The following is a 21,321-nucleotide window of genomic DNA, read 5'->3' as shown; positions in this document are numbered from 1 at the left end:
ACACTGTGCAGACTAATTTGCCACAGGCTTCATTAGCCCTCAAAAAAAGGTCCTTTAAAGTGGAGTTATTCAGCAATTTCTGAAAACGTGGCAGGTGTTGTATGATAGAAAGAGACGATCGAGGTAAGTCTCAGTTTTTACGGATTTGACTCTTAATTTAGAAGATAGAATTAATATTTTTATTGTAATATAAGGTTTCTGCTTTCTTGAACACACGTGATTGTGCAATAGGCCTACAAGAAAAACGCCAATATCTCCTCAAGGATAAAGTCGAATAAAAGGCTTTTGATAGTTTGATGTCATGGCAATATTTAGAATCGCTATTGACAAAAATATTTACTTTTGACGCGTTGTTTATTCGCTTTAATCGTGTTAAACGCAGTTTGGGCTGTAGAGTGTCGCACCGTCCATCATCACTACATGTCGCTGTTGTAAACAAACGAATGAAGGTGAGTTTGTGATGTGGCTGATAATGTTATTTTCAATTTAGAATATGCTGTCGTTTTTAATAAATCATTTAACTTGGCTATATAATAAGGTTTATGTATTGAATATGCCTCAAATCTGTCGTAGCCGTTTTAATGAAAATCTCTGTAGATCTCTCGTATTAATGTGTCGCGAGGTAGCATTAGGCTACTTGTAAGATGATAATATAATAATATTATGTGAACTCAATGTGTTTTTGCCTTGTTTCCATAGTTACAGTTATTCACATAATAATAACGGAAATTCTGTAAAATAAGTATGTCTTGGTTGTTTTAGCGATTGAGTTGCTTGTCTAAATTGTTCTTAGTTTTTTTTTTTGTTGTTGTTGTTTGTTTGTTTTTGAGTTTGAGGCGTTTTTTGAAGTTGCAGATTTGTTGCGCGAGGACGAAACCGGAAGTAGGCCTACAGAGCAATTTGTTGTTTTTTGAGTATCTTCCCGATTTGTAAATTATTTAATACGCTCATGTTTCATTTCAGATCGTATAAATCTTTCGCATTTTACTAAAGATACTAACTGTTTTACTTGTTTAATAACCGAGTGATAAGGTGGTTTGCTTTTTAAATGAACTCGCTGAAAGTGTTGTGGATTATTTTGTATGTTGGATAAATTTGTTATATTTGTTATAATATAGTATTTTTTGCAACTGAACAAATTAAAAAGATTATTTTCCTTTTGAGGCATTTCTTTAGTCACATGTCTGTAAAATTAAAACTTTTTGTTTCTCTCTGTCGGGGAATCGAACCCCGGTCTCCCGCGCAGGATCTGAAAATGGTCACAAGAGGTTCCTTTAACTTTTCCCATTCATTCTCTATGGTAGTGCTTAACACTACGGATGGAGTATATTTTTGGCCACACGTTGATTTCATGGGCGCTGTTTCACTTTTTCCGTGGCTGGGTTTTCAGATATACGGAAGTCTTTGGTAGAGCAGAGTTTGTCAGTCATTTCCTGTGAAGGAGAAGGGGCGCGTTTTACCATTGGAGATAGATTTGTTTATCAAAAGGTTCATAACACTTTTTTTTTTGTTTTGTACAACATGCACTTACTGTGAAACTACAACGGCTTTATGAATTACACTATTACGTGATTGATTTATTAATTGATATATTAGAAGCATTTCTTTAGTCACATGTATATATTATAATGCAGTAAGAAGGTATAGGCACAATGTATACTTGTTACAAAAATTTCAAGCATTTAAACATCAGATTAAACAGTTTAAAAAAAATAAAATAATTTAGACTAGTCCAAATGAGAGAATATGTAACCCTCAATAGTGGGTTTTTCTCTTGAAATATTAACAAATAATTAAATAAAAATGTGTTTCTCCCCGTCGGGGAATCGAACCCCGGTCTTCCGCGTGACAGGCGGAGATACTGTCCACTATACTAACGAGGAAACAGCTAATAATTTGAGGCGGAAATGGGACTTTTATATAATAAATTTCAAACGCACTGACCACAAAATAACAAAATAACATTCCCGCCTTAAGTTATCAGCTGTTTCCTCGTTAGTATAGTGGACAGTATCTCCGCCTGTCACGCGGAAGACCGGGGTTCGATTCCCCGACGGGGAGAAACACATTTTTATTTAATTATTTGTTAATATTTCAAGAGAAAAACCCACTATTGAGGGTTACATATTCTCTCATTTGGACTAGTCTAAATTATTTTTTGCATTAATCTTAAAAACTGTTTAATCTGATGTTTAAATGCTTGAAATTTTTGTAACAAGTATACATTGTGCCTATACTTTCTTACTGTATTATAATATATACATTATTACATTAACAGTAATGACAGAAAAGGCTAGAATGTTTTGCCTTTAAATAATTAAACTTTAAATAAGTTGTATTGCTGTATTTTTCATTTCCTTAAATTCACTTAGCAGACATGTTTAAGCAAACCAATTCAAAGTGAACATTTAAGAAGTGGTTGTCACAGTGAGAGAGACTGATGTTACGAAAGTCTTTGAAAATGTAAAGCTTGTTTTCTAACATGCCAGTAACGCTAGCTGATTCCTTGAGAGTGATGACGAATCAGGAAGTAAGCTCTCTTACCCACAATGCAACGGGGTACAGTTAAGTTCACATAGATATTTTTAATTTTATACACGCATACACTCGTATTTGCTATGCCGTTTAAATAGCATAATCATTTAACGTTATATTATACGTTGTTCCGTTGCAATATATTGCAGTTCCGGTGTCGGTCATGTTGTAACCGTTCTTGTGAAAGGTGTTCCTGTCACTCGAGTACGTACTGCTGCTCTGGGATACTTTAGTACACTCATGTTTCTCTTCAGATCGTATAAATCTTTCGCCTTTTACTAAAGATTTCCGTGGGGAGGAACACAATGAGTATAAATTAATTTTTTGATGCCCTGCTTAACTGCGGGGCTGCTCAATCGAGTTAAATATTAGAAATATATCTTATCCAGCTTATGTTTGTTCGCATTGAGGCGGATAGACAGGATTCAAGGCAGGGGTTTGATTCACTGCAATGATGAATTATATTTTGCTTCCAAAAATAAACTAATTTTTTGATGCCCTGCTTTATTGTGGGGCTCTTCAATCCTGTTTAAATATCAGATTTATGATAGTGGTTTTACAGTTTTATGTTAAACAACTTTATTTATGTTAGCGTAATTTTCTTGTGACGGTAATAATAACTTAAAGGCTTTATCCCAACACAATAAAAAAAACAAGCTATGCTATGTTTTCAGCAGTGTCTGTCAAAATAAGCTCATCACTTTGTTTTAGTGTTTGTGTTCGCTTCTGTGAAGAGAACATTTATTTTGTATTTACTAATGAAATGGTGCCCTCTTTTGGTCAGTTGTAGGCCTATCTGCAGAGACCCATCTGTGTCTTTTAATCAGGAATCGTGGTCATTTTATTTTTTTATTTTTACCTAAATCCTATTTAAAAACAAAAAGAGAAGCCCGAATTGATTGATGCATTTATTATATTATACAAAATGTTCTAAGTACAATAAATAGCCAAATGTTGAACAGATGTCTATCAGTCTCCAACCGTTCTTGTGAAACGTGTTCCTGTCGCTCAAGTACGTACTGCTGCTTTCCTGAAGTTAGTACACTCATGTTTCTTTTCATATCGTATAAATCTTTCGCCTTTTACTAAAGATTTCCGTGGAGAGGAACACCATGAGTATAACTTAATTTTTTTGATGCTTTGCTTAATTGCGGAGCTTCTAACCGGTTTAAATATCAGATTGTTTTTTTTTTTTTACTTATTGTTTGTAAAAGTCTGCTGTTGCACATAATTCTGAAAGAAAAAACCGAAGTGGGTTGCTTTATTATGATATAGGCTAGAAAATATTCTAATTAGAATATTTATACTCCTTTTTCCTGATGGCAGGAGCTGGAAGAGGTTGTGGGAGGGGTCCTTCACGATGCTGGAGGCCTTGCTGGAGCATCGTGCAAGGAAAATGTCCAGGATGGAGAGAAGAGGGGCACCGATGATCTTTGCAGCAGTGTTCACTGTCCGTTGTAGGGTCAGATTGCTCAACAGCTTCTTTCCCCAGGCTGTGAGAGCTCTTAACTCCAATCTCCCTGTCCCCGCTCTGAAACCATGAACACCTCAGCCCCCCAACTATAAATAACTATTGACAAATTTCTCCTAAGTGCAATTCTGGGTGTGCTACACACAGGTGAGTGGGCTATACAAACCACCTGTAGTAACGCACTCGTCCCACTATATGCACACTAGACACTTTCTATAAACACTCCCTGCAACAAAGACTCAATAAGATAATATATGTTTACTTGAATATTGCACTACAAAATAATGTTTACTGGAGCATTGCACTACTAACTCTTTTGCACTATGCGCTGCTTCCCACAAAATCTCTCTTCTGAACAATTTAATGTAAAAAATATATATTTCCTGCACAATTACATGTACAAATATCTCTTTAGCACTATTTCATGTACAGTATTTATGTAAAGTTCTTGTACAGTCTCAGTTTGTGTATGTGTAGTCAACTAGGTATATTAGTTATAGTATTTATAGTATATGTATAGTCAGATGGTTAAACTGTTGTATAGCCCTATTGTGTTTTATTTTTTTTCCTATATTTGCATTGCTGTATGTGTATCTCATGTCTAACTAGTATGTAGCACCGTGGTCCTGCGAGACACGACATTTCGTTCCACTATATGTCCACACATGTAGCAGAATGACAATAAAGCTCAACTTGAACTTGTTTGGTGCTGCTCAATCGTGTTAAATGTCAGGTTATTTCATTTTGGTTCATTTACTTATGGCACGTGCATATTTGTTCACGATGTGTTATGAAATAGTGATTTAGTTGTTTGAGATCTCATGTTTTAAGAATATGATGGATTCGTATGGTGTTGCTGATTCACAATGATGGAGTCGAATCCAAAATCCTGTGTTCCGTTTCAGGCGGAAGTTGGACAGAATCTTCAAGGCTGGGTCATTTTCAGTTTAGTGCTCGTGTTAGACGAGACATTTTCTTTGTATTCACTAACGAGACGGTGCCCTCGTTTGGTCAGCTGTATCTGTGTCAGTCTAAAAGCGATCGCTGAGTGTCATTTTTATATATAGGCCTATAAATAAAAATATCTATAAATAAATAAAATCCTATTTGAAATAACAAAAAGAGAAGACCGAATGGGTTGCTTTATTATAATATACAGAATATTAAGGCTATTATGGTCAATGTTAAATGTTGAACAGATTGTGTCCGTGAGGTTCCCACCGTTCTTGTGAAACGTGTTCCTGTCGCTCAAGTACGTACTGCTGCTTTCCTGAAGTTAGTACACTCATGTTTCTTTTCATAGCGTATAAATCTTTCGCCTTTTACTAAAGATTTCCGTGGAGAGGAACACCATGAGTATAATTTAATTTTTTTGATGCTTTGCTTAATTGCGGAGCTTTTAAACGGTTTAAATATCAGATTGGTTTTTTTTTTTTACTTATTGTTTGTAAAAGTATGCTGTTGCACATAATTCTGAAAGAAAAGACTGAAGTGAGTTGCTTTATTATGATATAGGCTAGAAAATATTCTAATTTTCCAGTTATAGCTACAACAAATAATCAAATGTTGAACCGTTGTTCTAAACGTTCTTGTGGAATGTGACGTGTTCCTGTCAGTAAGTACATACTGTTAAAAAGTTAGTACACTCATGTTTTTCTTCATATCGTATAAATCTTCCGCCTAGTTTTACAAAAAATTTCCGTGGATAGGAAGACAAGTATAAATTGTTTGGTGCTGCTCAATCATGTTAAATGTCAGGTTATTTCATTTTGGTTCATTTACTTATGGCACGTGCATATTTGTTCACAATGTGTTATGAAATAGTGATTTAGTTGTTTGAGCTCTCATGTTTTTGTATAACATATTTTTTATTGAATTTTAACAAAGTTTTTCAAAAAAAAAAACCATCATCCTTCCCCATAACTTACCCCAGATCGGTTAAATAAAAAAAAAATAATAATAAAATAAATAAATAAAATAAAAAATAAATCCGTCAGTAATAAAATTCTATAACTTCACACATCTAAAGCATCTTCAATATCTCCATTTTTAACAAAGTCTAAAAACACCTCCCAGATATAAAAAAAGGGTTTCTTTCTAATTACATATGTAAGTTTTTCAAGAGCCAAACATGTTAAGTTTTTTAGCCATAATCCGATGGAAGGGCAATTGGTATTTTTCCAGCACAGGGCAATGGAACGTCTTGCTTGTAACAGACACAAATCCACCAACTTTCTTTCTTTAGTGGGCAACGAGCAATCCTCTTCATACATACTCAATACACACAATACAGGACAAAGAGGAATTGGAGAGGAAGTAAATTGAGAAACATATTGAGTCACCGCTACCCAAAACTTCTGCACCTCCTCACATTCCCATACACAATGGTAAAATGTACCTTGAAATTTATTGCATTTAAAACATAGATCAGGGATATTAGGGTTAAATTTATTTAATCTTACTGGGGTTATATAAGTTCTCATTACCCAATTATATTGTAAGAGTCTCAACCGAGAGTTCAAAGTTTGTGTTTGTGCATTTAAACAAATTGTATTCCAATCATCTAGTGACATATCCATATTTAGATCTCGAATCCATGCTTGCCTTTTATTTTCAGAGCTTTCTTTATGATTTCCTCTTAATATGTTATATAACTGGGTAATCTGCCCTTTAATGTAGCAATCTTGCAATGTAAATGTTTCCAATATTGACATTGGGGGCAGTTGTGTAAAATTCTTTAAACGCGTAAAAATAAAACTTCTGAGTTGCAAATATTTAAAAAAGTGTTTCTGAGGTATGTGAAATTTCGTTACAAGATTATCAAATGACATTAATATATTGTCTTCATACAAATCTTTCAATCTAATCATGCCCTTATTCATCCATAATTTGAACCCCATATCTTTTTTAGCTGGGCTGAAATGATCATTTCCCCAGATAGGAGAAAAACGGGAAAGCACAGGGAGGTCTCCAAGATATTTATGGACTTCGTAACAAATTACAATGGTATTTTTTACAAATGGGTTATCGGTCCTTTTTTTTTAGTTCTTTAAGTGGTGCTGAATATAAAAAGCTGTCAAGTGTCAAGCCTTTTGCGGCCAATTTTTCAACATGTAACCAAGACACAGCAGCTTCACTAGCAAACCAGAACAATGCAGCCCTCAACTGAGCAGCCCAATAATACCATAAGAAATTAGGTAGTTGGAGCCCTCCCCTTTCATAGGGCAGATATAGTAAAGAAAGTCTCAGTCTTGGCTTCCTGTTGTTCCAAATGAAATTAGAGAGAAGTTTTCTTATTCTTAGAAAAAATGTTGGGGGAGGGGGAAGCGGTAGTGATTGAAAAACATAAAAATTTTGGAAGTATATTCATCTTAATCACGTTTATTCTTCCCATTAAAGAAAGAGGCAGTGTCATCCATCTAGTCGTATCTTCAGATAATTTAGTCATCAAAGGTTCATAATTAGCTGAACTAAGGAGGCTTATGTTTGGGGTTATTTTAATTCCTAGGTAATCAAAACCATTTAGAGCATTTACAAATGGGTGGCTTACTTTAGGGTTTAATCTCTCTTGTTCATTGAGAAACATAATTGAGGACTTGTCTTTATTTACTTTAAATCCAGAAAAATTGCCAAACAGGCCAATAAGTTTTAAGAGGGAGGGGATAGATTTTCCAAGTTCTGATAGAAATACGATGGCATCATCAGCGTATAGAGCAATGCGGTGTTCTAAAGCTTCTGTAAAAATACCGTGAATGGTAGGATGTGATCTTATTGCTATTGCCAGAGGCTCCATAGCTAGTACAAACAGTAGAGGTGAAAGTGGTGAGCCTTGCCTAGTACCCCGACTAAGTTTAAATGCAGGCGAAATTAGATTGTTAGTAAGTACCTTTGCAGAGGAATCAACTAAAAGTACTTCCATCCATCTACGGAAAAAGTCACCAAAACCAAATCTTATCAGATAATGTCCCAATACTGATCCAATATCAAAAAGGGAGCAGATAAATAAAACTAAGCGACTAGATAAAAGGAAAAGGAAAAACTTATTGGAATTGTGTGAAACTCCTGGCATCTCTCTAAAGATTTATGGGCATTCACCTCATAAAGGTTTTACAAATTATATAGTTGAACTTTTCAAAGAAAATAGACATTTACAATGCGTTTAGTTCTCTTATTCACTATCACATTGGCTACTGTCATTCCGGGAACAGTGAGAATAACCACCTTATACCCAGCAGAAAACAAGGCATATGTATATCAAACGTGAAAACTAATCATTTTGCTGGGCATTTTTAAACCGGGAAAACTGACAAACTTTCCTGTAAGTCCTTTATGCTTCGACTCTGTATTCCCTGTAGAAACTTTTCGGCATCAGATGGGTCTTCAAACTCACGGGTCTGTCCCTCAACTGTCAGACGTAGTTTGGCTGGGTAAACTAGACCATAGTTAATGTTCAAGGATCGCAGTCACTGTTTAACACCGTCGAAACGTCTCCTCTGACGAAGCAGCTCTGCAGATAAATCCGGGAAGAACTTGACCTCTTGTTCCCCATACATAATTCTGCCTTTAGACCTGGCAGAACGCATCACTCGGACTTTATCTTGAAAGTTCAGAAACTTCATGATCAGCACTCTTGGAGATGATCGACTGGATTGTGGCCTACCAGGTAGCCTGTGCGCTCTCTCTATAATAGGCGGAGATGGGAAGGTTTCGGGACCCAGCGATTCAAGCAACCATTTTTCCAGGAAGGCAACTGCATCCGGATTTTCCACCTTTTCGGGCAGATTAACCAACCTAAGGTTCGATCTCCGCGAGCGGTTTTCAAGATCGTCAAGCTTGCGTGTAAGAAAAGTAATGTGCTTAGCTGCTTCTTCCAACTTGTTCTTTTCTGAATTAACCGCGTCTTCTACATTGCTAATGCGCTCTTCGGCCATATCCATGCGCCCGTAGAAGTCTCTTACATCCTTTTTAACCTCCTGTATCGCGTTTAGAACTCCATCGAGTTTTGTGGCGAAATCACTTCTCATTAGATCCAGTTTTTGAATTATATCCAACTTTTGGGAAGCGTTGGCATTAGTTGCCCCTCCCTGAGGTACGCTGCATATGGTATCTGATGAGCTAGTGCTACTAGCATCCTCTTCAACGTCATGTTCCCCGGCTGGAGAAGAGTCCATTTTTGCCTTATCTTTCCGTTTTTTTGACGGCATCTTGATTCTTAAATCACCACAAAGAGTTAATAAAACAAAATAAAATCGTGTCGGTGAATAAAGAGGATGGTATTCAGGATTTTAAACGAACAACGCCAGGAGCTCACAGAAAAGCGTGCGCCTAGTTCGGAGTCATAACCACGCCCCGAGATCTCATGTTTTAAGAATATGATGGATTCGTATGGTGTTGCTGATTCACAATGATGGAGTCGAATCCAAAATCCTGTGTTCCGTTTCAGGCGGAAGTTGGACAGAATCTTCAAGGCTGGGTCATTTTCAGTTTAGTGCTCGTGTTAGACGAGACATTTTCTTTGTATTCACTAACGAGACGGTGCCCTCGTTTGGTCAGCTGTATCTGTGTCAGTCTAAAAGCGATGGCTGAGTGTCATTTATATATATATATATATATATATATCTAGGCATAAATAAAAATAAACAAATAAAATCCTATTTGAAATAACAAAAAGAGAGGGTTGCTTTATTATAATGTACAGAATATTAAGTAGGCTATTATACAACAAATAGTCAGTTGCTGCGTCCCAATTCGCATACTATCCTCCTAAATAGTATTCGAAAATAGAATTAGTATGTCCCAAATCATAGTATGTTTAAAGTATGCCAAAGATTCCCGGATGGTCTACTACTTCCGGTTAGAATTGGAAGTGCAGATCGATGCACACTCTAACGGCTAATATTGCCCACAACACATTGCGCGGTGGACGAGGATTCGATTAGAACTACAAACACTCATAAAAAGTGTTAAACTACAAACATGGCGGCGACCGACGGACAGGTAGAGAAAGAGATTTGACTGATAATCAATGTCTAACCTTATGAAAAAAATATTTATTTAATGTTATCCACATTATATTTCATCTGCATAATTTTCATCTTTTATAATGATACTTTGGTCATTAACTTTGAAATGCATCATTATGCAAACACATGAGCAGAGTTCTCGGCATGAAAGACCCGCGATGTGCTTCTTTATTTCTCTCCCAATACCGTAGGAAATCAAATTAAACGAAATGTGGATTTTGTTAACTGTGATAAGATGATTGACAGGGCAGTTTAAACAGTTACAGGATGCACGTAACTAAGCAACAGAGCGTCCGTTAAAGAAGCGGCTATGACGAAGTAATATGTCCCAAACCTTGCCTTCTGCTACATACTCAAATTATGTACTTTTTCTTCAAAAAAAGAGTACATACTTTTAGGGCATAGTATAAGTATAGACGAATTGGGACGCATCAAGTGTTAAATGTTGAACAGATTGTGTCCGTGAGGTTCCCACCGTTCTTGTGAAACGTGTTCCTGTCGCTCAAGTACGTACTGCTGCTTTCCTGAAGTTAGTACACTCATGTTTCTTTTCATATCGTATAAATCTTTCGCCTTTTACTAAAGATTTCCGTGGAGAGGAACACCATGAGTATAATTTAATTTTTTGATGCTCTGCTTAATTGCGGAGCTTCTAATCGGTTTAAATGTCAGATTGTTTTTTTTTGTTTAAGTATGCTGTTGCACATAGTTCTGAAACAAAAAAGCGGGGTGGATTGCTTTATGATATAAGCTAGAAATTATTCTAATTTTCCAGTCATGCATCAAATAATCAAACCGTTGTTCTAAACGTTCTTGTGGAATGTGACGTGTTCCTGTCAGTAAGTACATACTCGTGCTGTTAAAACGTTAGTACACATGTTTTTCTTCATATCTTATAAATCCTCCGCCTTTTACAAAAGATTTCCGTGGAACACAATGAGTATACGTTTATACTCATTGTGTACTCATATTATACTCAGTTCAGGTCAGCTGTATCTGTGTCAGTCTAAAAGCGATGGCTGAGTGTCATTTTTATATATAGGCCTATAAATAAAAATATCTATAAATGAAAAAAAATCCTATTTGAAATAACAAAAAGAGAAGACCGAATGGGTTGCTTTATTATAATATACAGAATATTAAGGCTATTATGGTCAATGTTAAATGTTGAACAGATTGTGTCCGTGAGGTTCCCACCGTTCTTGTGAAACGTGTTCCTGTCGCTCAAGTACGTACTGCTGCTTTCCTGAAGTTAGTACACTCATGTTTCTTTTCATATCGTATAAATCTTTCGCCTTTTACTAAAGATTTCCGTGGAGAGGAACACCATGAGTATAATTTAATTTTTTGATGCTTTGCTTAATTGCGGAGCTTCTAATCGGTTTAAATGTCAGATTGTTTTTTTTTGTTTAAGTATGCTGTTGCACATAGTTCTGAAACAAAAAAGCGGGGTGGATTGCTTTATGATATAAGCTAGAAATTATTCTAATTTTCCAGTCATGCATCAAATAATCAAACCGTTGTTCTAAACGTTCTTGTGGAATGTGACGTGTTCCTGTCAGTAAGTACATACTCGTGCTGTTAAAACGTTAGTACACATGTTTTTCTTCATATCTTATAAATCCTCCGCCTTTTACAAAAGATTTCCGTGGAACACAATGAGTATACGTTTATACTCATTGTGTACTCATATTATACTCAGTTTAGTGCTCGTAGACGAGACATTCTCTTTGTATTCACTAACGAGACGGTGCCCTCGTTTGGTCAGCTGTATCTGTGTCAGTCTAAAAGCGATGGCTGAGTGTCATTTATATATATAGGCCTATAAATAAAAATATCTATAAATGAAAAAAAATCCTATTTGAAATAACAAAAAGAGAAGACCGAATGGGTTGCTTTATTATAATATACAGAATATTAAGGCTATTATGGTCAATGTTAAATGTTGAACAGATTGTGTCCGTGAGGTTCCCACCGTTCTTGTGAAACGTGTTCCTGTCGCTCAAGTACGTACTGCTGCTTTCCTGAAGTTAGTACACTCATGTTTCTTTTCATATCGTATAAATCTTTCGCCTTTTACTAAAGATTTCCGTGGAGAGGAACGCCATGAGTATAATTTAATTTTTTGATGCTCTGCTTAATTGCGGAGCTTCTAACCGGTTTAAATATCAGATTGCTGTTTTTTTTCTTATTGTTTGTAAAAGTATGCTGTTGTACATAATTCTGAAAGAAAAAAACCGAGGTGGATTGCTTTATTATGATAGGCTATAAGCTAGAAAATATTCTAATATTCCAGTTATAGCTACAGCAAATAATCAAATGTTGAACCTAAAAAAAAAGTGCAAAAAATTCAATAATTAAACAACACTGCGTCGATGGGGGCTACCCGATGGAGTGTTTTGTCTGTCATTAGAACGGCTGTAACTGTTATCTAAAGCAGCATTGCATTATATGCTTTCATCAACTTTTACAGGTTATATAACTTTGATTGTAGCTATATGGGCGCTTAGTTTTTTCTTGTTTAATATACTTGGCCAAAATCTCAAATTAAGCGCTTATGCACAGGATATTTAAAACGTATAGCCTTCACAAGTACAGACGGCAAATAACTAATTCTTCTCCACTCTTCAAACACACAAAAACATGATCCTTTACCGACATAGTGTTTGAGTAAAGAAAACGCTGTACTATTCAAACATCAATTATTTATTTACCCTTGCATTGCGAAAAAGCGGAGATCTGTCTCCAGGCTGTGCGCGGTGAGTCAGTCTGAACGGAGGCGGGGTGAAGTTACGAGGTCTCGCTGAGAGCTCGATGATCCAATGGCGTTACGAAGTTTTACTGACAAGTTATTTGAGTGCTTATCATTGGTTTACTATTTTTAAAACTCTCTGATTTAAAATAATAAAAACGAATTATAATCGACTCAAGTTTGGATAATTTTTCACAGCATCTGACTGGGCTAGGGTATGGCAACTGCATACTCTGCCATACGCAAACGCCGCCCCTGCTTATGGCACGTGCATATTTGTTCACAATGTGTTATGAAATAGTGATTTTAGTTGTTTGAGATATCATGTTTTAAGAATATGATGGATTCGTATGGTGTTGCTGATTCACAATGATGGAGTACGAATTTGACGAAGTAATATGCCAAAGCTTGCCTTCTGCTACATACTCAAATTATGTACTTTTTCTTCAAAAAAAGAGTACATACTTTTAGGGCATAGTATAAGTATAGACGAATTGGGACGCATCAAGTGTTAAATGTTGAACAGATTGTGTCCGTGAGGTTCCCACCGTTCTTGTGAAACGTGTTCCTGTCGCTCAAGTACGTACTGCTGCTTTCCTGAAGTTAGTACACTCATGTTTCTTTTCATAGCGTATAAATCTTTCGCCTTTTACTAAAGATTTCCGTGGAGAGGAACGCCATGAGTATAATTTAATTTTTTGATGCTCTGCTTAATTGCGGAGCTTCTAACCGGTATAAATATCAGATTGCTGTTTTTTTTTATTGTTTGTAAAAGTATGCTGTTGTACGTAATTCTGAAAGAAATAAACCGAGGTGGATTGTTTTATTATGATAGGCTCTAAGCTAGAAAATATTCTAATTTTCCAGTTATAGCTACAGCAAATAATCAAATGTTGAACCGTTGTTCTAAACGTTCTTGTGGAATGTGACGTGTTCCTGTCCTGCTGTTAAAAAGTTAGTACACTCATGTTTTTCTTCATATCATCTTCCGCCTTTTACAAAAGATTTCCGTGGATAGGAACACAGTGAATATAAACTAATTGTTTGGTGCTGCTCAATCGTGTTAAATGTCAGGTTATTTCATTTTGGTTCATTTACTTATGGCACGTGCATATTTGTTCACGATGTGTTATGAAATAGTGATTTAGTTGTTTGAGATCTCATGTTTTAAGAATATGATGGATTCGTATGGTGTTGCTGATTCACAATGATGGAGTCGAATCCAAAATCCTGTGTTCCGTTTCAGGCGGAAGTTGGACAGAATCTTCAAGGCTGGGTCATTTTCAGTTTAGTGCTCGTAGACGAGACATTTTCTTTGTATTCACTAACGAGACGGTGCCCTCGTTTGGTCAGCTGTATCTGTGTCAGTCTAAAAGCGATCGCTGAGTGTCATTTATATATATAGGCCTATAAATAAAAATATCTATAAATAAATAAAATCCTATTTGAAATTACAAAAAGAGAAGACCAGATTTATTATAATGTACAGAATATTAAGGCTATTATGGTCAATGTTAAATGTTGAACAGATTGTGTCCGTGAGGTTCCCACCGTTCTTGTGAAACGTGTTCCTGTCGCTCAAGTACGTACTGCTGCTTTCCTGAAGTTAGTACACTCATGTTTCTTTTCATAGCGTATAAATCTTTCGCCTTTTACTAAAGATTTCCGTGGAGAGGAACGCCATGAGTATAATTTAATTTTTTGATGTCCTGCTTAATTGCGGGGCTTCTGAGTTCGGTTAAAATATCAGAGTTTATTTGTCATGTGAGTGTTATTAGGGGCTAAAAAATTTACATTTTTATGAAAGTGTGTTTGTTTTCTTAGGCTATATAATGTTTGAATGTAATGGTAACAGTAGTTTAATGCTTGAGTATGACTGTACACCAGAGTCTTGTGTTTCGGGCGGATAGCCGTTCCGTCCTATTTTTTAACCTAAAATATTTAAAAACACAAAAGCCCGAATGGATTGATGTATTGTATTATACCAAAATGTTCCAATATCCAAATGTTGAAGATGTCGTCTGTCGGTTTGTGAAAAGTCTTCCTGACTCTAAAGTTGCCGTAGGCTACTAGCACAATAATACACTCATGTTTCTCTTCATATCGTATACATTTTTCGTCTTTTACTAAAGAGTTCTGTGGAGAGGAACACTATGAGTATAGTTTAATTCTTTGGTGTCTACTTAATTGCAGGGGTTCTAAAACCGGTTTAATTGTTTTATTTTCTTCTTGTTTATTGCACATAATTGGCCTAAAATAGGCCTACTGAAAGAGAAGAACTGGGTGGGTTAATTGCTTTATTATAATATCAGAAATATGTATAACAAACAATCAAATCTTGAACAGACGGTGTCAGTCAGGTTCCAACCGTTCTTGTGGAACGTACCTGTCACTAAGTACATACTCGTGCTGTTCGGAAGTTAGTACACTCATGTTTCTCTTCATATCGTATAAATCTTTCGCCTTTTACTAAAGATTTCCGTGGAGAGGAACACCATGAGTATAAACTAATTTTTTGGTGCCCTGCTTAATTGCGGGGCTTCAGAATTCGGTTAAAAAGTCAGAATTTGTTTACTATTATTTGTGTCATCGGCTAGGTCTATAGCTTCAGAAGCTTTTTATTCTGTGAAAGTGTGTTTATTTTTGTACTCAATGTATGTAATAGAACAGGTAAAACCCAGCAGAGTCCTGTGTTGTGTTCAAACAACTCTGGAACAGTGCATTTTCACCATTTCTCCTGTCTTAGGACGTTTTGCAGTGCATTATGTTGTGTCCTCTGGATTTATCCTCACAAAGAATCTTTAGGCAACAGAAACATAACGGGGAAAAAAGACAAACATCTGCAAAACCCAGGTGCTGCTCCAAAATGTGGCCACCACCTTTGCTCACCATCAACTTTGTTAGTGACAGAAATGTCTTCTCTGAAAAACAAGTAGAAGAAATTGCACACTTTTAAAAGGCAAACTCCAATACACAAACCTCTTAAAACCATAGTTGGCCAACATTAACTACTAACACCTGAACAAAATTTCACATTCGTTAACCTAATGTTAATATAAGATAAGCGTTGCTCATTAAAAATAATTTTAATTTGGTAACCAATTCAATAAACTGACAAAAGTCGTTTGAAACGACAGAGCAGTTTACCATAGTAAGTTTTACCGTTAGGTAAACTGGTGTGCAAAATTCTGACACAAACACACAGACAAAAGTACATATATTTTTACCTTGCTTGCTGGTCTTATCTCGTAAGGTGCATCGACACACAGTTCTCCGGAACTCTCCCACTCTTGCAGGTTCATCTCCGGGAAAAACCCGCGGCGCTGCTCTGCTGGATGGATCCGTGTCTTCCTCGGACGTAAGTGGTGCGATAAAAAAAACATTATATATAGTAATATTATATACTATTTACAGTGCATGCGGACAGTAAACTGATGCCCCGGTATATTTCTGACATGCAGATGAACTCCAAGCACTCCCGCTGTTTCTGACAAGAAGTACAAACGGATTTGCCAATCATTACAAGCGATGTAACACATCCAGTCGGTCCCAAACTGTTGCGGCGTTATAGACACGGTGTTGGGCAAATCTTCTCAATCCAAATGTAAGAAATGAGGAAAATAAAACAACCTCAATAGAATGGCGCCAAAGAGGCCGTTACAGCAAATACAGAAGTATAAGCAATTTTTAAAAATACAGTAAGTCTCTGTATGTGGGGTCTGACGTCACAGAAAATTCACATGATGCAAAGGGTATTAGTTATTTACTGTAAAGGGAATTTGCAGTATTATACTGAGTGATATACAGTTAATAACTGCAGAAATTACAGAAATGTCTAACAGTGTAGGCCTACTAATGTCTGTCAAAATCCGCACTTTGTTTTAGCATAGTCCTGTGTTGTGTTCATGGAGGTTGTGTTTCAGGCGGATAGCCGTTCCGTCCTATTTTATATTTTATTTTATTCTCTTTTGGTTAGTTGTAGCCTATATCTGTGCCGTTTAATCAGGGATCGTGGACCATTTTAATCCTAAAATTCCATTTAAAAAGACAAAAAGAAAAGAACATATTCTGTCAGGTTCCAATGTCAGATCCCAGCAAACACAGAACGTTGTGACGAGGTCGTCAGTTCGTCGTCCTTTGGTCAGCGCAACATTACTTTATGGTGATGTTGTGAGGACATGTTTTTTTTAAACTTGTTTATTTTTGTACACAATCTTTGAATGCAATTGTAACAGTAAACGCTTCTGTGAATGTAGCCAAGAACAAAGGTCCTGTGTTCCGTTTCAGACGTTCTTATTTTGTTTTAATGTACTTTTTTTTTTTTTTTCAACACAATAAACTACAAGTTATGCTGTTTTCATTAATGTCTGTCAAAATCAGCACTTTGTTTTAGTGTTTGTTTGTGTTAGCTTCAGTAAAGAGAACATGTAGCCTAGGCCTATTTCTATAGTCTTTAACGAAATAGTGCCCTCCTTTGGTCAGTTGTATGGGTTAAATCGGATCGTGGACTTTTTACTGGGCTACCTAAAATTCTATTTAAAAATACATAAACAGAAGACCGAGTTGGTTGCTTTTTTATAACCTACAAAATATACGATCAGTATACGATCAATCAAATGTTGAACAGATGCTGTCAGTCAAGTTCCAACCGTTCTTGTGGAAGGTGTTCCTGTCACCAAGTACGTACTCGTGTGGTCAGGAAGTCAATACACTCATATTTCTCTTCATATCGTATAAATCTTTCGCCTTTTACTAAAGATTTCCGTGGAGAGGAACACAATGAGTATAACTTAATTTTTTGATGCCTGCTTAACTGTGGGGTTCTGAGTTCTGTTGAAATTATAGATTGAGATGTTTTGCATAATATGAATATTTAACATTATGGGTTTTCACTAGTCTAGTGTTTATAGAGTAAATATGCAGTTTATGTATAGAAGTATGTACTTGTACATATGGGTACAGTCATTTTAGGCACTTCCAAAAGATCAGAGATGGAAATACAATTTTTAAATACATGAATTATGTTTCTGTCTTCGTTGCCACAGTTTTGGAAGTGCCTTTTCTGTTCTAAAGAAGGGGGTGTCCCAATAATTTTGTCTATATAGTGTATGTACAAGTCATTGGTGTTTGGTGATGAGTTTTTGGCTCAAGATCTGCATTTAAAGTTACACCAGAGGCAGATTAGGACTTGGCTTTCTGCAGACCAGTCAAGTTCTTCCACACTGACTAAACCAATCATTTATTTTTGAACCTTGCCTTATACACAGAGGCATTGTCATGTTGAAAAGGGTCCTGTCCAGACTGTTGCTATTAAATTAGAAGCACACAATTCCCTAGAATATCATTATATGCTTAAACATCAAGATTTGTACTTGTAGAAATTACTAAAGTAGTCAAACGTGTTCATTAGAAGGGGGTGTCCCTATATGTTTGTCCATATTGTTGTTGTTCATTTTAAGTCTTAGTTTTTTGTTAATTGTGCAACTTTTATTACTTTGTTTTTGCCGTAGTCCTGCTGTTGATGTGGCATTAAAAACAAAAACATTTTTATTAAAGTTTAGAAAACGAGAAGACTGGATGTATATTTTCCAACCATAATATAAACAAACCACAACCAGAATGTACAAAGTTATTTTTTTTCTTTTTTTTGATATGCATATTCCTTATGTTTTATAATTGTTATTCAAAAGTTAAGCATTAAAATCCTTTTTAAGTGGTTCCATTTTCTAAACAAATAGTGCATTTGGCTTCTTGAAGGAGGACCGGATGGGGCTTATGGAGTTTGACCCTTTACCCAAAAGCGTCACATTTACTACATGATCTTTGTCCTCCGGCCTCCACCCTCCAGATAACCAGCACAGAAGCACAGAACAGGTAACAAAATAAAATCAGCAAATGTTTTAAAACGGTCTTGACTGACAATAATGATTGTGTCTGAATAACGTGAACAAATCAATGTAACGCAACTAACCGCAAGATTACTGACATGAATGCATGTCTTTTGCTTTTACACTGTTGTGAATGGTGCATGCAGCAAATTGACCTTTTCCTGCACGTGTGCTTATTTTCCAAAAATGTAGATTCTTGACAACTATTAAATAAATAAATTGACTTTAACTTTACTGCAGCTGCTTATGTACTATACTCTCATTTTGTGCAATTGATAGTAACAAAAGTCCACTTTGAGTCCACTGCACTATCACAGACGGAGATGACTGAGCACTTTCTCTCTCACTTTACATTTCATTTTTTTTTTTTGTCTGTGTGTAATCGGCATCAAATGGGGATATTTCTGTAGTCACATTTTCTAGTCCTTCTGTGCTGTACACATCTGTATGTTGTCATCTCACACGGATCCTGTAATATTTCTGTTTTCTCCTCAGTCGAAAAGATGGTGGTTTTGTCCAAAGAGTACGGCTATGTGGCTCTAACCGGAGCGGCTTCGTTTCTCCTAATGGCTCATCTGTCTCATGCTGTGGTGAAGGCTCGGATTAAATACAATGTCCAGGTAACTTAACAGACACTAATCACTGCACATGCACTCGTAATCCAACAGTGAGTTCCAAAGTTTTAGTTTAAGGCCCCAAAATTCAGACAATTCACACACAGCCTTCCTTTTTCAAAAATAGTACGTTTTGCTTTCCTAACCATACACAATTATACATTCAGTTGCATTTGATTGTTTGCATTAGCATTTATTCCTGCCACCATGTCTGGTTGAGAACCACTTTTTTAGAGTACTTCAAAGATTTTGCTTAATGGTCTCATGTGTAAATTAGTTTGCCCTAAACCAAGAAGAAAGTATTAATTTTATGTTCTAGTATCCGACAATGTACAGTGATGATCCAGAGACTGGTCACAAATTCAACTGCATCCAGCGAGCGCATCAGAACACGTATGTACAGTATGCATCACATGTACACAGCAAATAAATATTAAAGTTTCCTTTGCAATAAATATTAGCTTACTGAATGTTTTACATTTTTATAGAAAAGTGAATGTTGTGCTTGTGGTCCTTGTTCATTTTCTGATGATTTATTGATTTTCACATCTGTGATTTATTATTGTAAAACAGCGTTGAACTCTTGTCGCCATTCCTGTTTCATTTATCTGTGGGAGGGATTCAGCATCCAGTGAGTACAGATTCAAGCTTTATTAACCCTTACCTGGAGGTGCACTATAAATATGCATGCAAGCTAATGCAAACTGTGAAGTGAACTGTTTGTTGTGGTTGTGCTTCTCAGCGTTTGGCCAGCGTGTTGGGAATGATCTGGATCGTCAGTCGGGTGCTGTACGCTCATGGATACTCTACCGGAAGTGAGTCTCTTTGCACTTCCTCTGTACTGATCTGTGTATAATAAAGACGGGTGAACTGACAGTATGAATACAGATCAAAACAGCTGGTGAAATGTGTTTCTGTGTTGTGTTCTTCTGTCCTGTTAGAGCCCAAGAAGCGCCACCGTGGGTCGTTCGGTATGGTTGCTTTGCTGGGTCTGTTTCTTTGCACGGTGAACACTGGGAGAACGCTGCTCGGATGCGACTGTGTCTTGAAATGGGTCAAATGGCCCAAATATTTTAAATAGTGAAAATTATGTTTACTATTCTAATTATACATTCTATAAAAAAGACAAGGGAAAAAAAAAACATCTTTATTTCCTCTGTTGTGCAAATTTAGAAAAAGACTAGAGGCTCTTTTCTCACTGTAAGAATTCAGTGTGTTCATTTGTGTTTTAAATAAACTGCACAAAGATGACAAAGTTCAGTTTTCCCTCATAAATTGCATAGGAATGACATTATTTGAAAAATGCATACTATAACAACCAAATGCATGAAGATTTATAACACATCAGTGTTATTTTAGTATAATTAAGGTACTTTTAACGTTCTTTTGTGTATATATTTTGAATTAGTTTCATTGTATTTTCTGTTTTCATTTTAATTTTGGTTAAAGTTTTTGTAATTTTGTTGTTTTTCTTGTCATATTTTTGTCTATGTAGTTTTTAAATTATTTTTCATTTCCATTTAAATTTAGCCTACAAGTCAAACTAAATGAAAATGAGAAATGTTGCTTTGGCAACTAGCTAAAATAATATAATTTTAAGTGTTCTTCTAATATTTCAGAAAGGGAGGATGTTTTTGTGGTACACAAGATACTAAAACTAAAATATGCTTAAAAATACCATATTAATAATAGTATTTAATACCAATCAAAACTAAAGTTCTGTGCCTCACTCATTGAATTGTATTAGGCTAAGTAAAATGTTAGTAATCATGAGTATATTTTAATAAATTGGAAATTATATGTATATATTCCAGAAACTGCAGAATATGCAAGTATGTCTATAGCAGTAGTTTGATTATATGATAAGTAAATAAGTGCATGTTGTGGATATTTTAGGAGCAGATGTATGAGGTATTCATGTGTTAAGGGCAATTTTTAATTTTTTTTTTAAACGCACAGGTTTATGCAGTAGAATAAAATGTGCGTAGATGGTGTCGTATCTTAATATAGTGGGTCTTTTTCCCCCCTCCATAATGTT

At 35.9% G+C, this 21,321-nt stretch overlaps 1 protein-coding gene and 13 non-coding genes across 14 annotated transcripts; 13 read left to right on the top strand and 1 right to left on the bottom strand.

Moving 5' to 3' along the window:
* The first annotated feature begins 76 nt into the window (after positions 1 to 76).
* On the top strand, positions 77 to 20,545 carry mgst3a (microsomal glutathione S-transferase 3a). The gene is made up of 7 exons (XM_058754924.1): positions 77 to 123; positions 18,539 to 18,655; positions 19,165 to 19,289; positions 19,603 to 19,676; positions 19,857 to 19,914; positions 20,026 to 20,098; positions 20,225 to 20,545. Exons 3-7 carry the CDS (start codon positions 19,173 to 19,175, stop codon positions 20,362 to 20,364), a joined length of 462 nt encoding a protein of 153 aa, XP_058610907.1. The 5' UTR covers positions 77 to 123; positions 18,539 to 18,655; positions 19,165 to 19,172; the 3' UTR covers positions 20,365 to 20,545.
* trnad-guc (transfer RNA aspartic acid (anticodon GUC)) lies at positions 1,812 to 1,883 on the bottom strand. Its single transcript has one exon. It is a non-coding gene; the product is annotated as a tRNA-Asp (tRNA).
* trnad-guc (transfer RNA aspartic acid (anticodon GUC)) lies at positions 1,990 to 2,061 on the top strand. Its single transcript has one exon. It is a non-coding gene; the product is annotated as a tRNA-Asp (tRNA).
* Positions 2,770 to 2,885, top strand: LOC131527790 (U5 spliceosomal RNA). The gene has a single exon (XR_009267749.1). It is a non-coding gene; the product is annotated as a U5 spliceosomal RNA (small nuclear RNA).
* On the top strand, positions 3,577 to 3,693 carry LOC131527794 (U5 spliceosomal RNA). Its single transcript, XR_009267753.1, has one exon. It is a non-coding gene; the product is annotated as a U5 spliceosomal RNA (small nuclear RNA).
* LOC131527796 (U5 spliceosomal RNA) lies at positions 5,288 to 5,404 on the top strand. The gene has a single exon (XR_009267755.1). It is a non-coding gene; the product is annotated as a U5 spliceosomal RNA (small nuclear RNA).
* Positions 10,565 to 10,680, top strand: LOC131527789 (U5 spliceosomal RNA). The gene has a single exon (XR_009267748.1). It is a non-coding gene; the product is annotated as a U5 spliceosomal RNA (small nuclear RNA).
* On the top strand, positions 11,287 to 11,402 carry LOC131527793 (U5 spliceosomal RNA). The gene has a single exon (XR_009267752.1). It is a non-coding gene; the product is annotated as a U5 spliceosomal RNA (small nuclear RNA).
* Positions 12,065 to 12,180, top strand: LOC131527792 (U5 spliceosomal RNA). Its single transcript, XR_009267751.1, has one exon. It is a non-coding gene; the product is annotated as a U5 spliceosomal RNA (small nuclear RNA).
* On the top strand, positions 13,390 to 13,505 carry LOC131527795 (U5 spliceosomal RNA). The gene has a single exon (XR_009267754.1). It is a non-coding gene; the product is annotated as a U5 spliceosomal RNA (small nuclear RNA).
* On the top strand, positions 14,393 to 14,508 carry LOC131527797 (U5 spliceosomal RNA). The gene has a single exon (XR_009267756.1). It is a non-coding gene; the product is annotated as a U5 spliceosomal RNA (small nuclear RNA).
* On the top strand, positions 14,864 to 14,976 carry LOC131527809 (U5 spliceosomal RNA). Its single transcript, XR_009267767.1, has one exon. It is a non-coding gene; the product is annotated as a U5 spliceosomal RNA (small nuclear RNA).
* On the top strand, positions 15,207 to 15,321 carry LOC131527787 (U5 spliceosomal RNA). The gene has a single exon (XR_009267746.1). It is a non-coding gene; the product is annotated as a U5 spliceosomal RNA (small nuclear RNA).
* On the top strand, positions 17,490 to 17,603 carry LOC131527798 (U5 spliceosomal RNA). The gene has a single exon (XR_009267757.1). It is a non-coding gene; the product is annotated as a U5 spliceosomal RNA (small nuclear RNA).
* Positions 20,546 to 21,321: the final 776 nt, after the last annotated feature.

The sequence above is a fragment of the Onychostoma macrolepis genome, chromosome 20, assembly GCF_012432095.1.
Source record: "Onychostoma macrolepis isolate SWU-2019 chromosome 20, ASM1243209v1, whole genome shotgun sequence".
Classification (NCBI taxonomy): Eukaryota; Metazoa; Chordata; class Actinopteri; order Cypriniformes; family Cyprinidae; genus Onychostoma; species Onychostoma macrolepis.
This window is presented reverse-complemented; position numbering and strand designations above follow the sequence as displayed.

Excerpts from the sequence above, each read along its gene's own strand:
- mgst3a (XM_058754924.1), top strand. The coding sequence starts at position 19,173 with ATGGTGGTTTTGTCCAAAGAGTACGGCTATGTGGCTCTAACCGGAGCG. Across the intron at positions 19,677-19,856 it reads CAGCGAGCGCATCAGAACAC|CGTTGAACTCTTGTCGCCAT; the intron begins GTATGTACAGTA and ends ATTGTAAAACAG. Across the intron at positions 19,915-20,025 it reads TGGGAGGGATTCAGCATCCA|CGTTTGGCCAGCGTGTTGGG; the intron begins GTGAGTACAGAT and ends TGTGCTTCTCAG.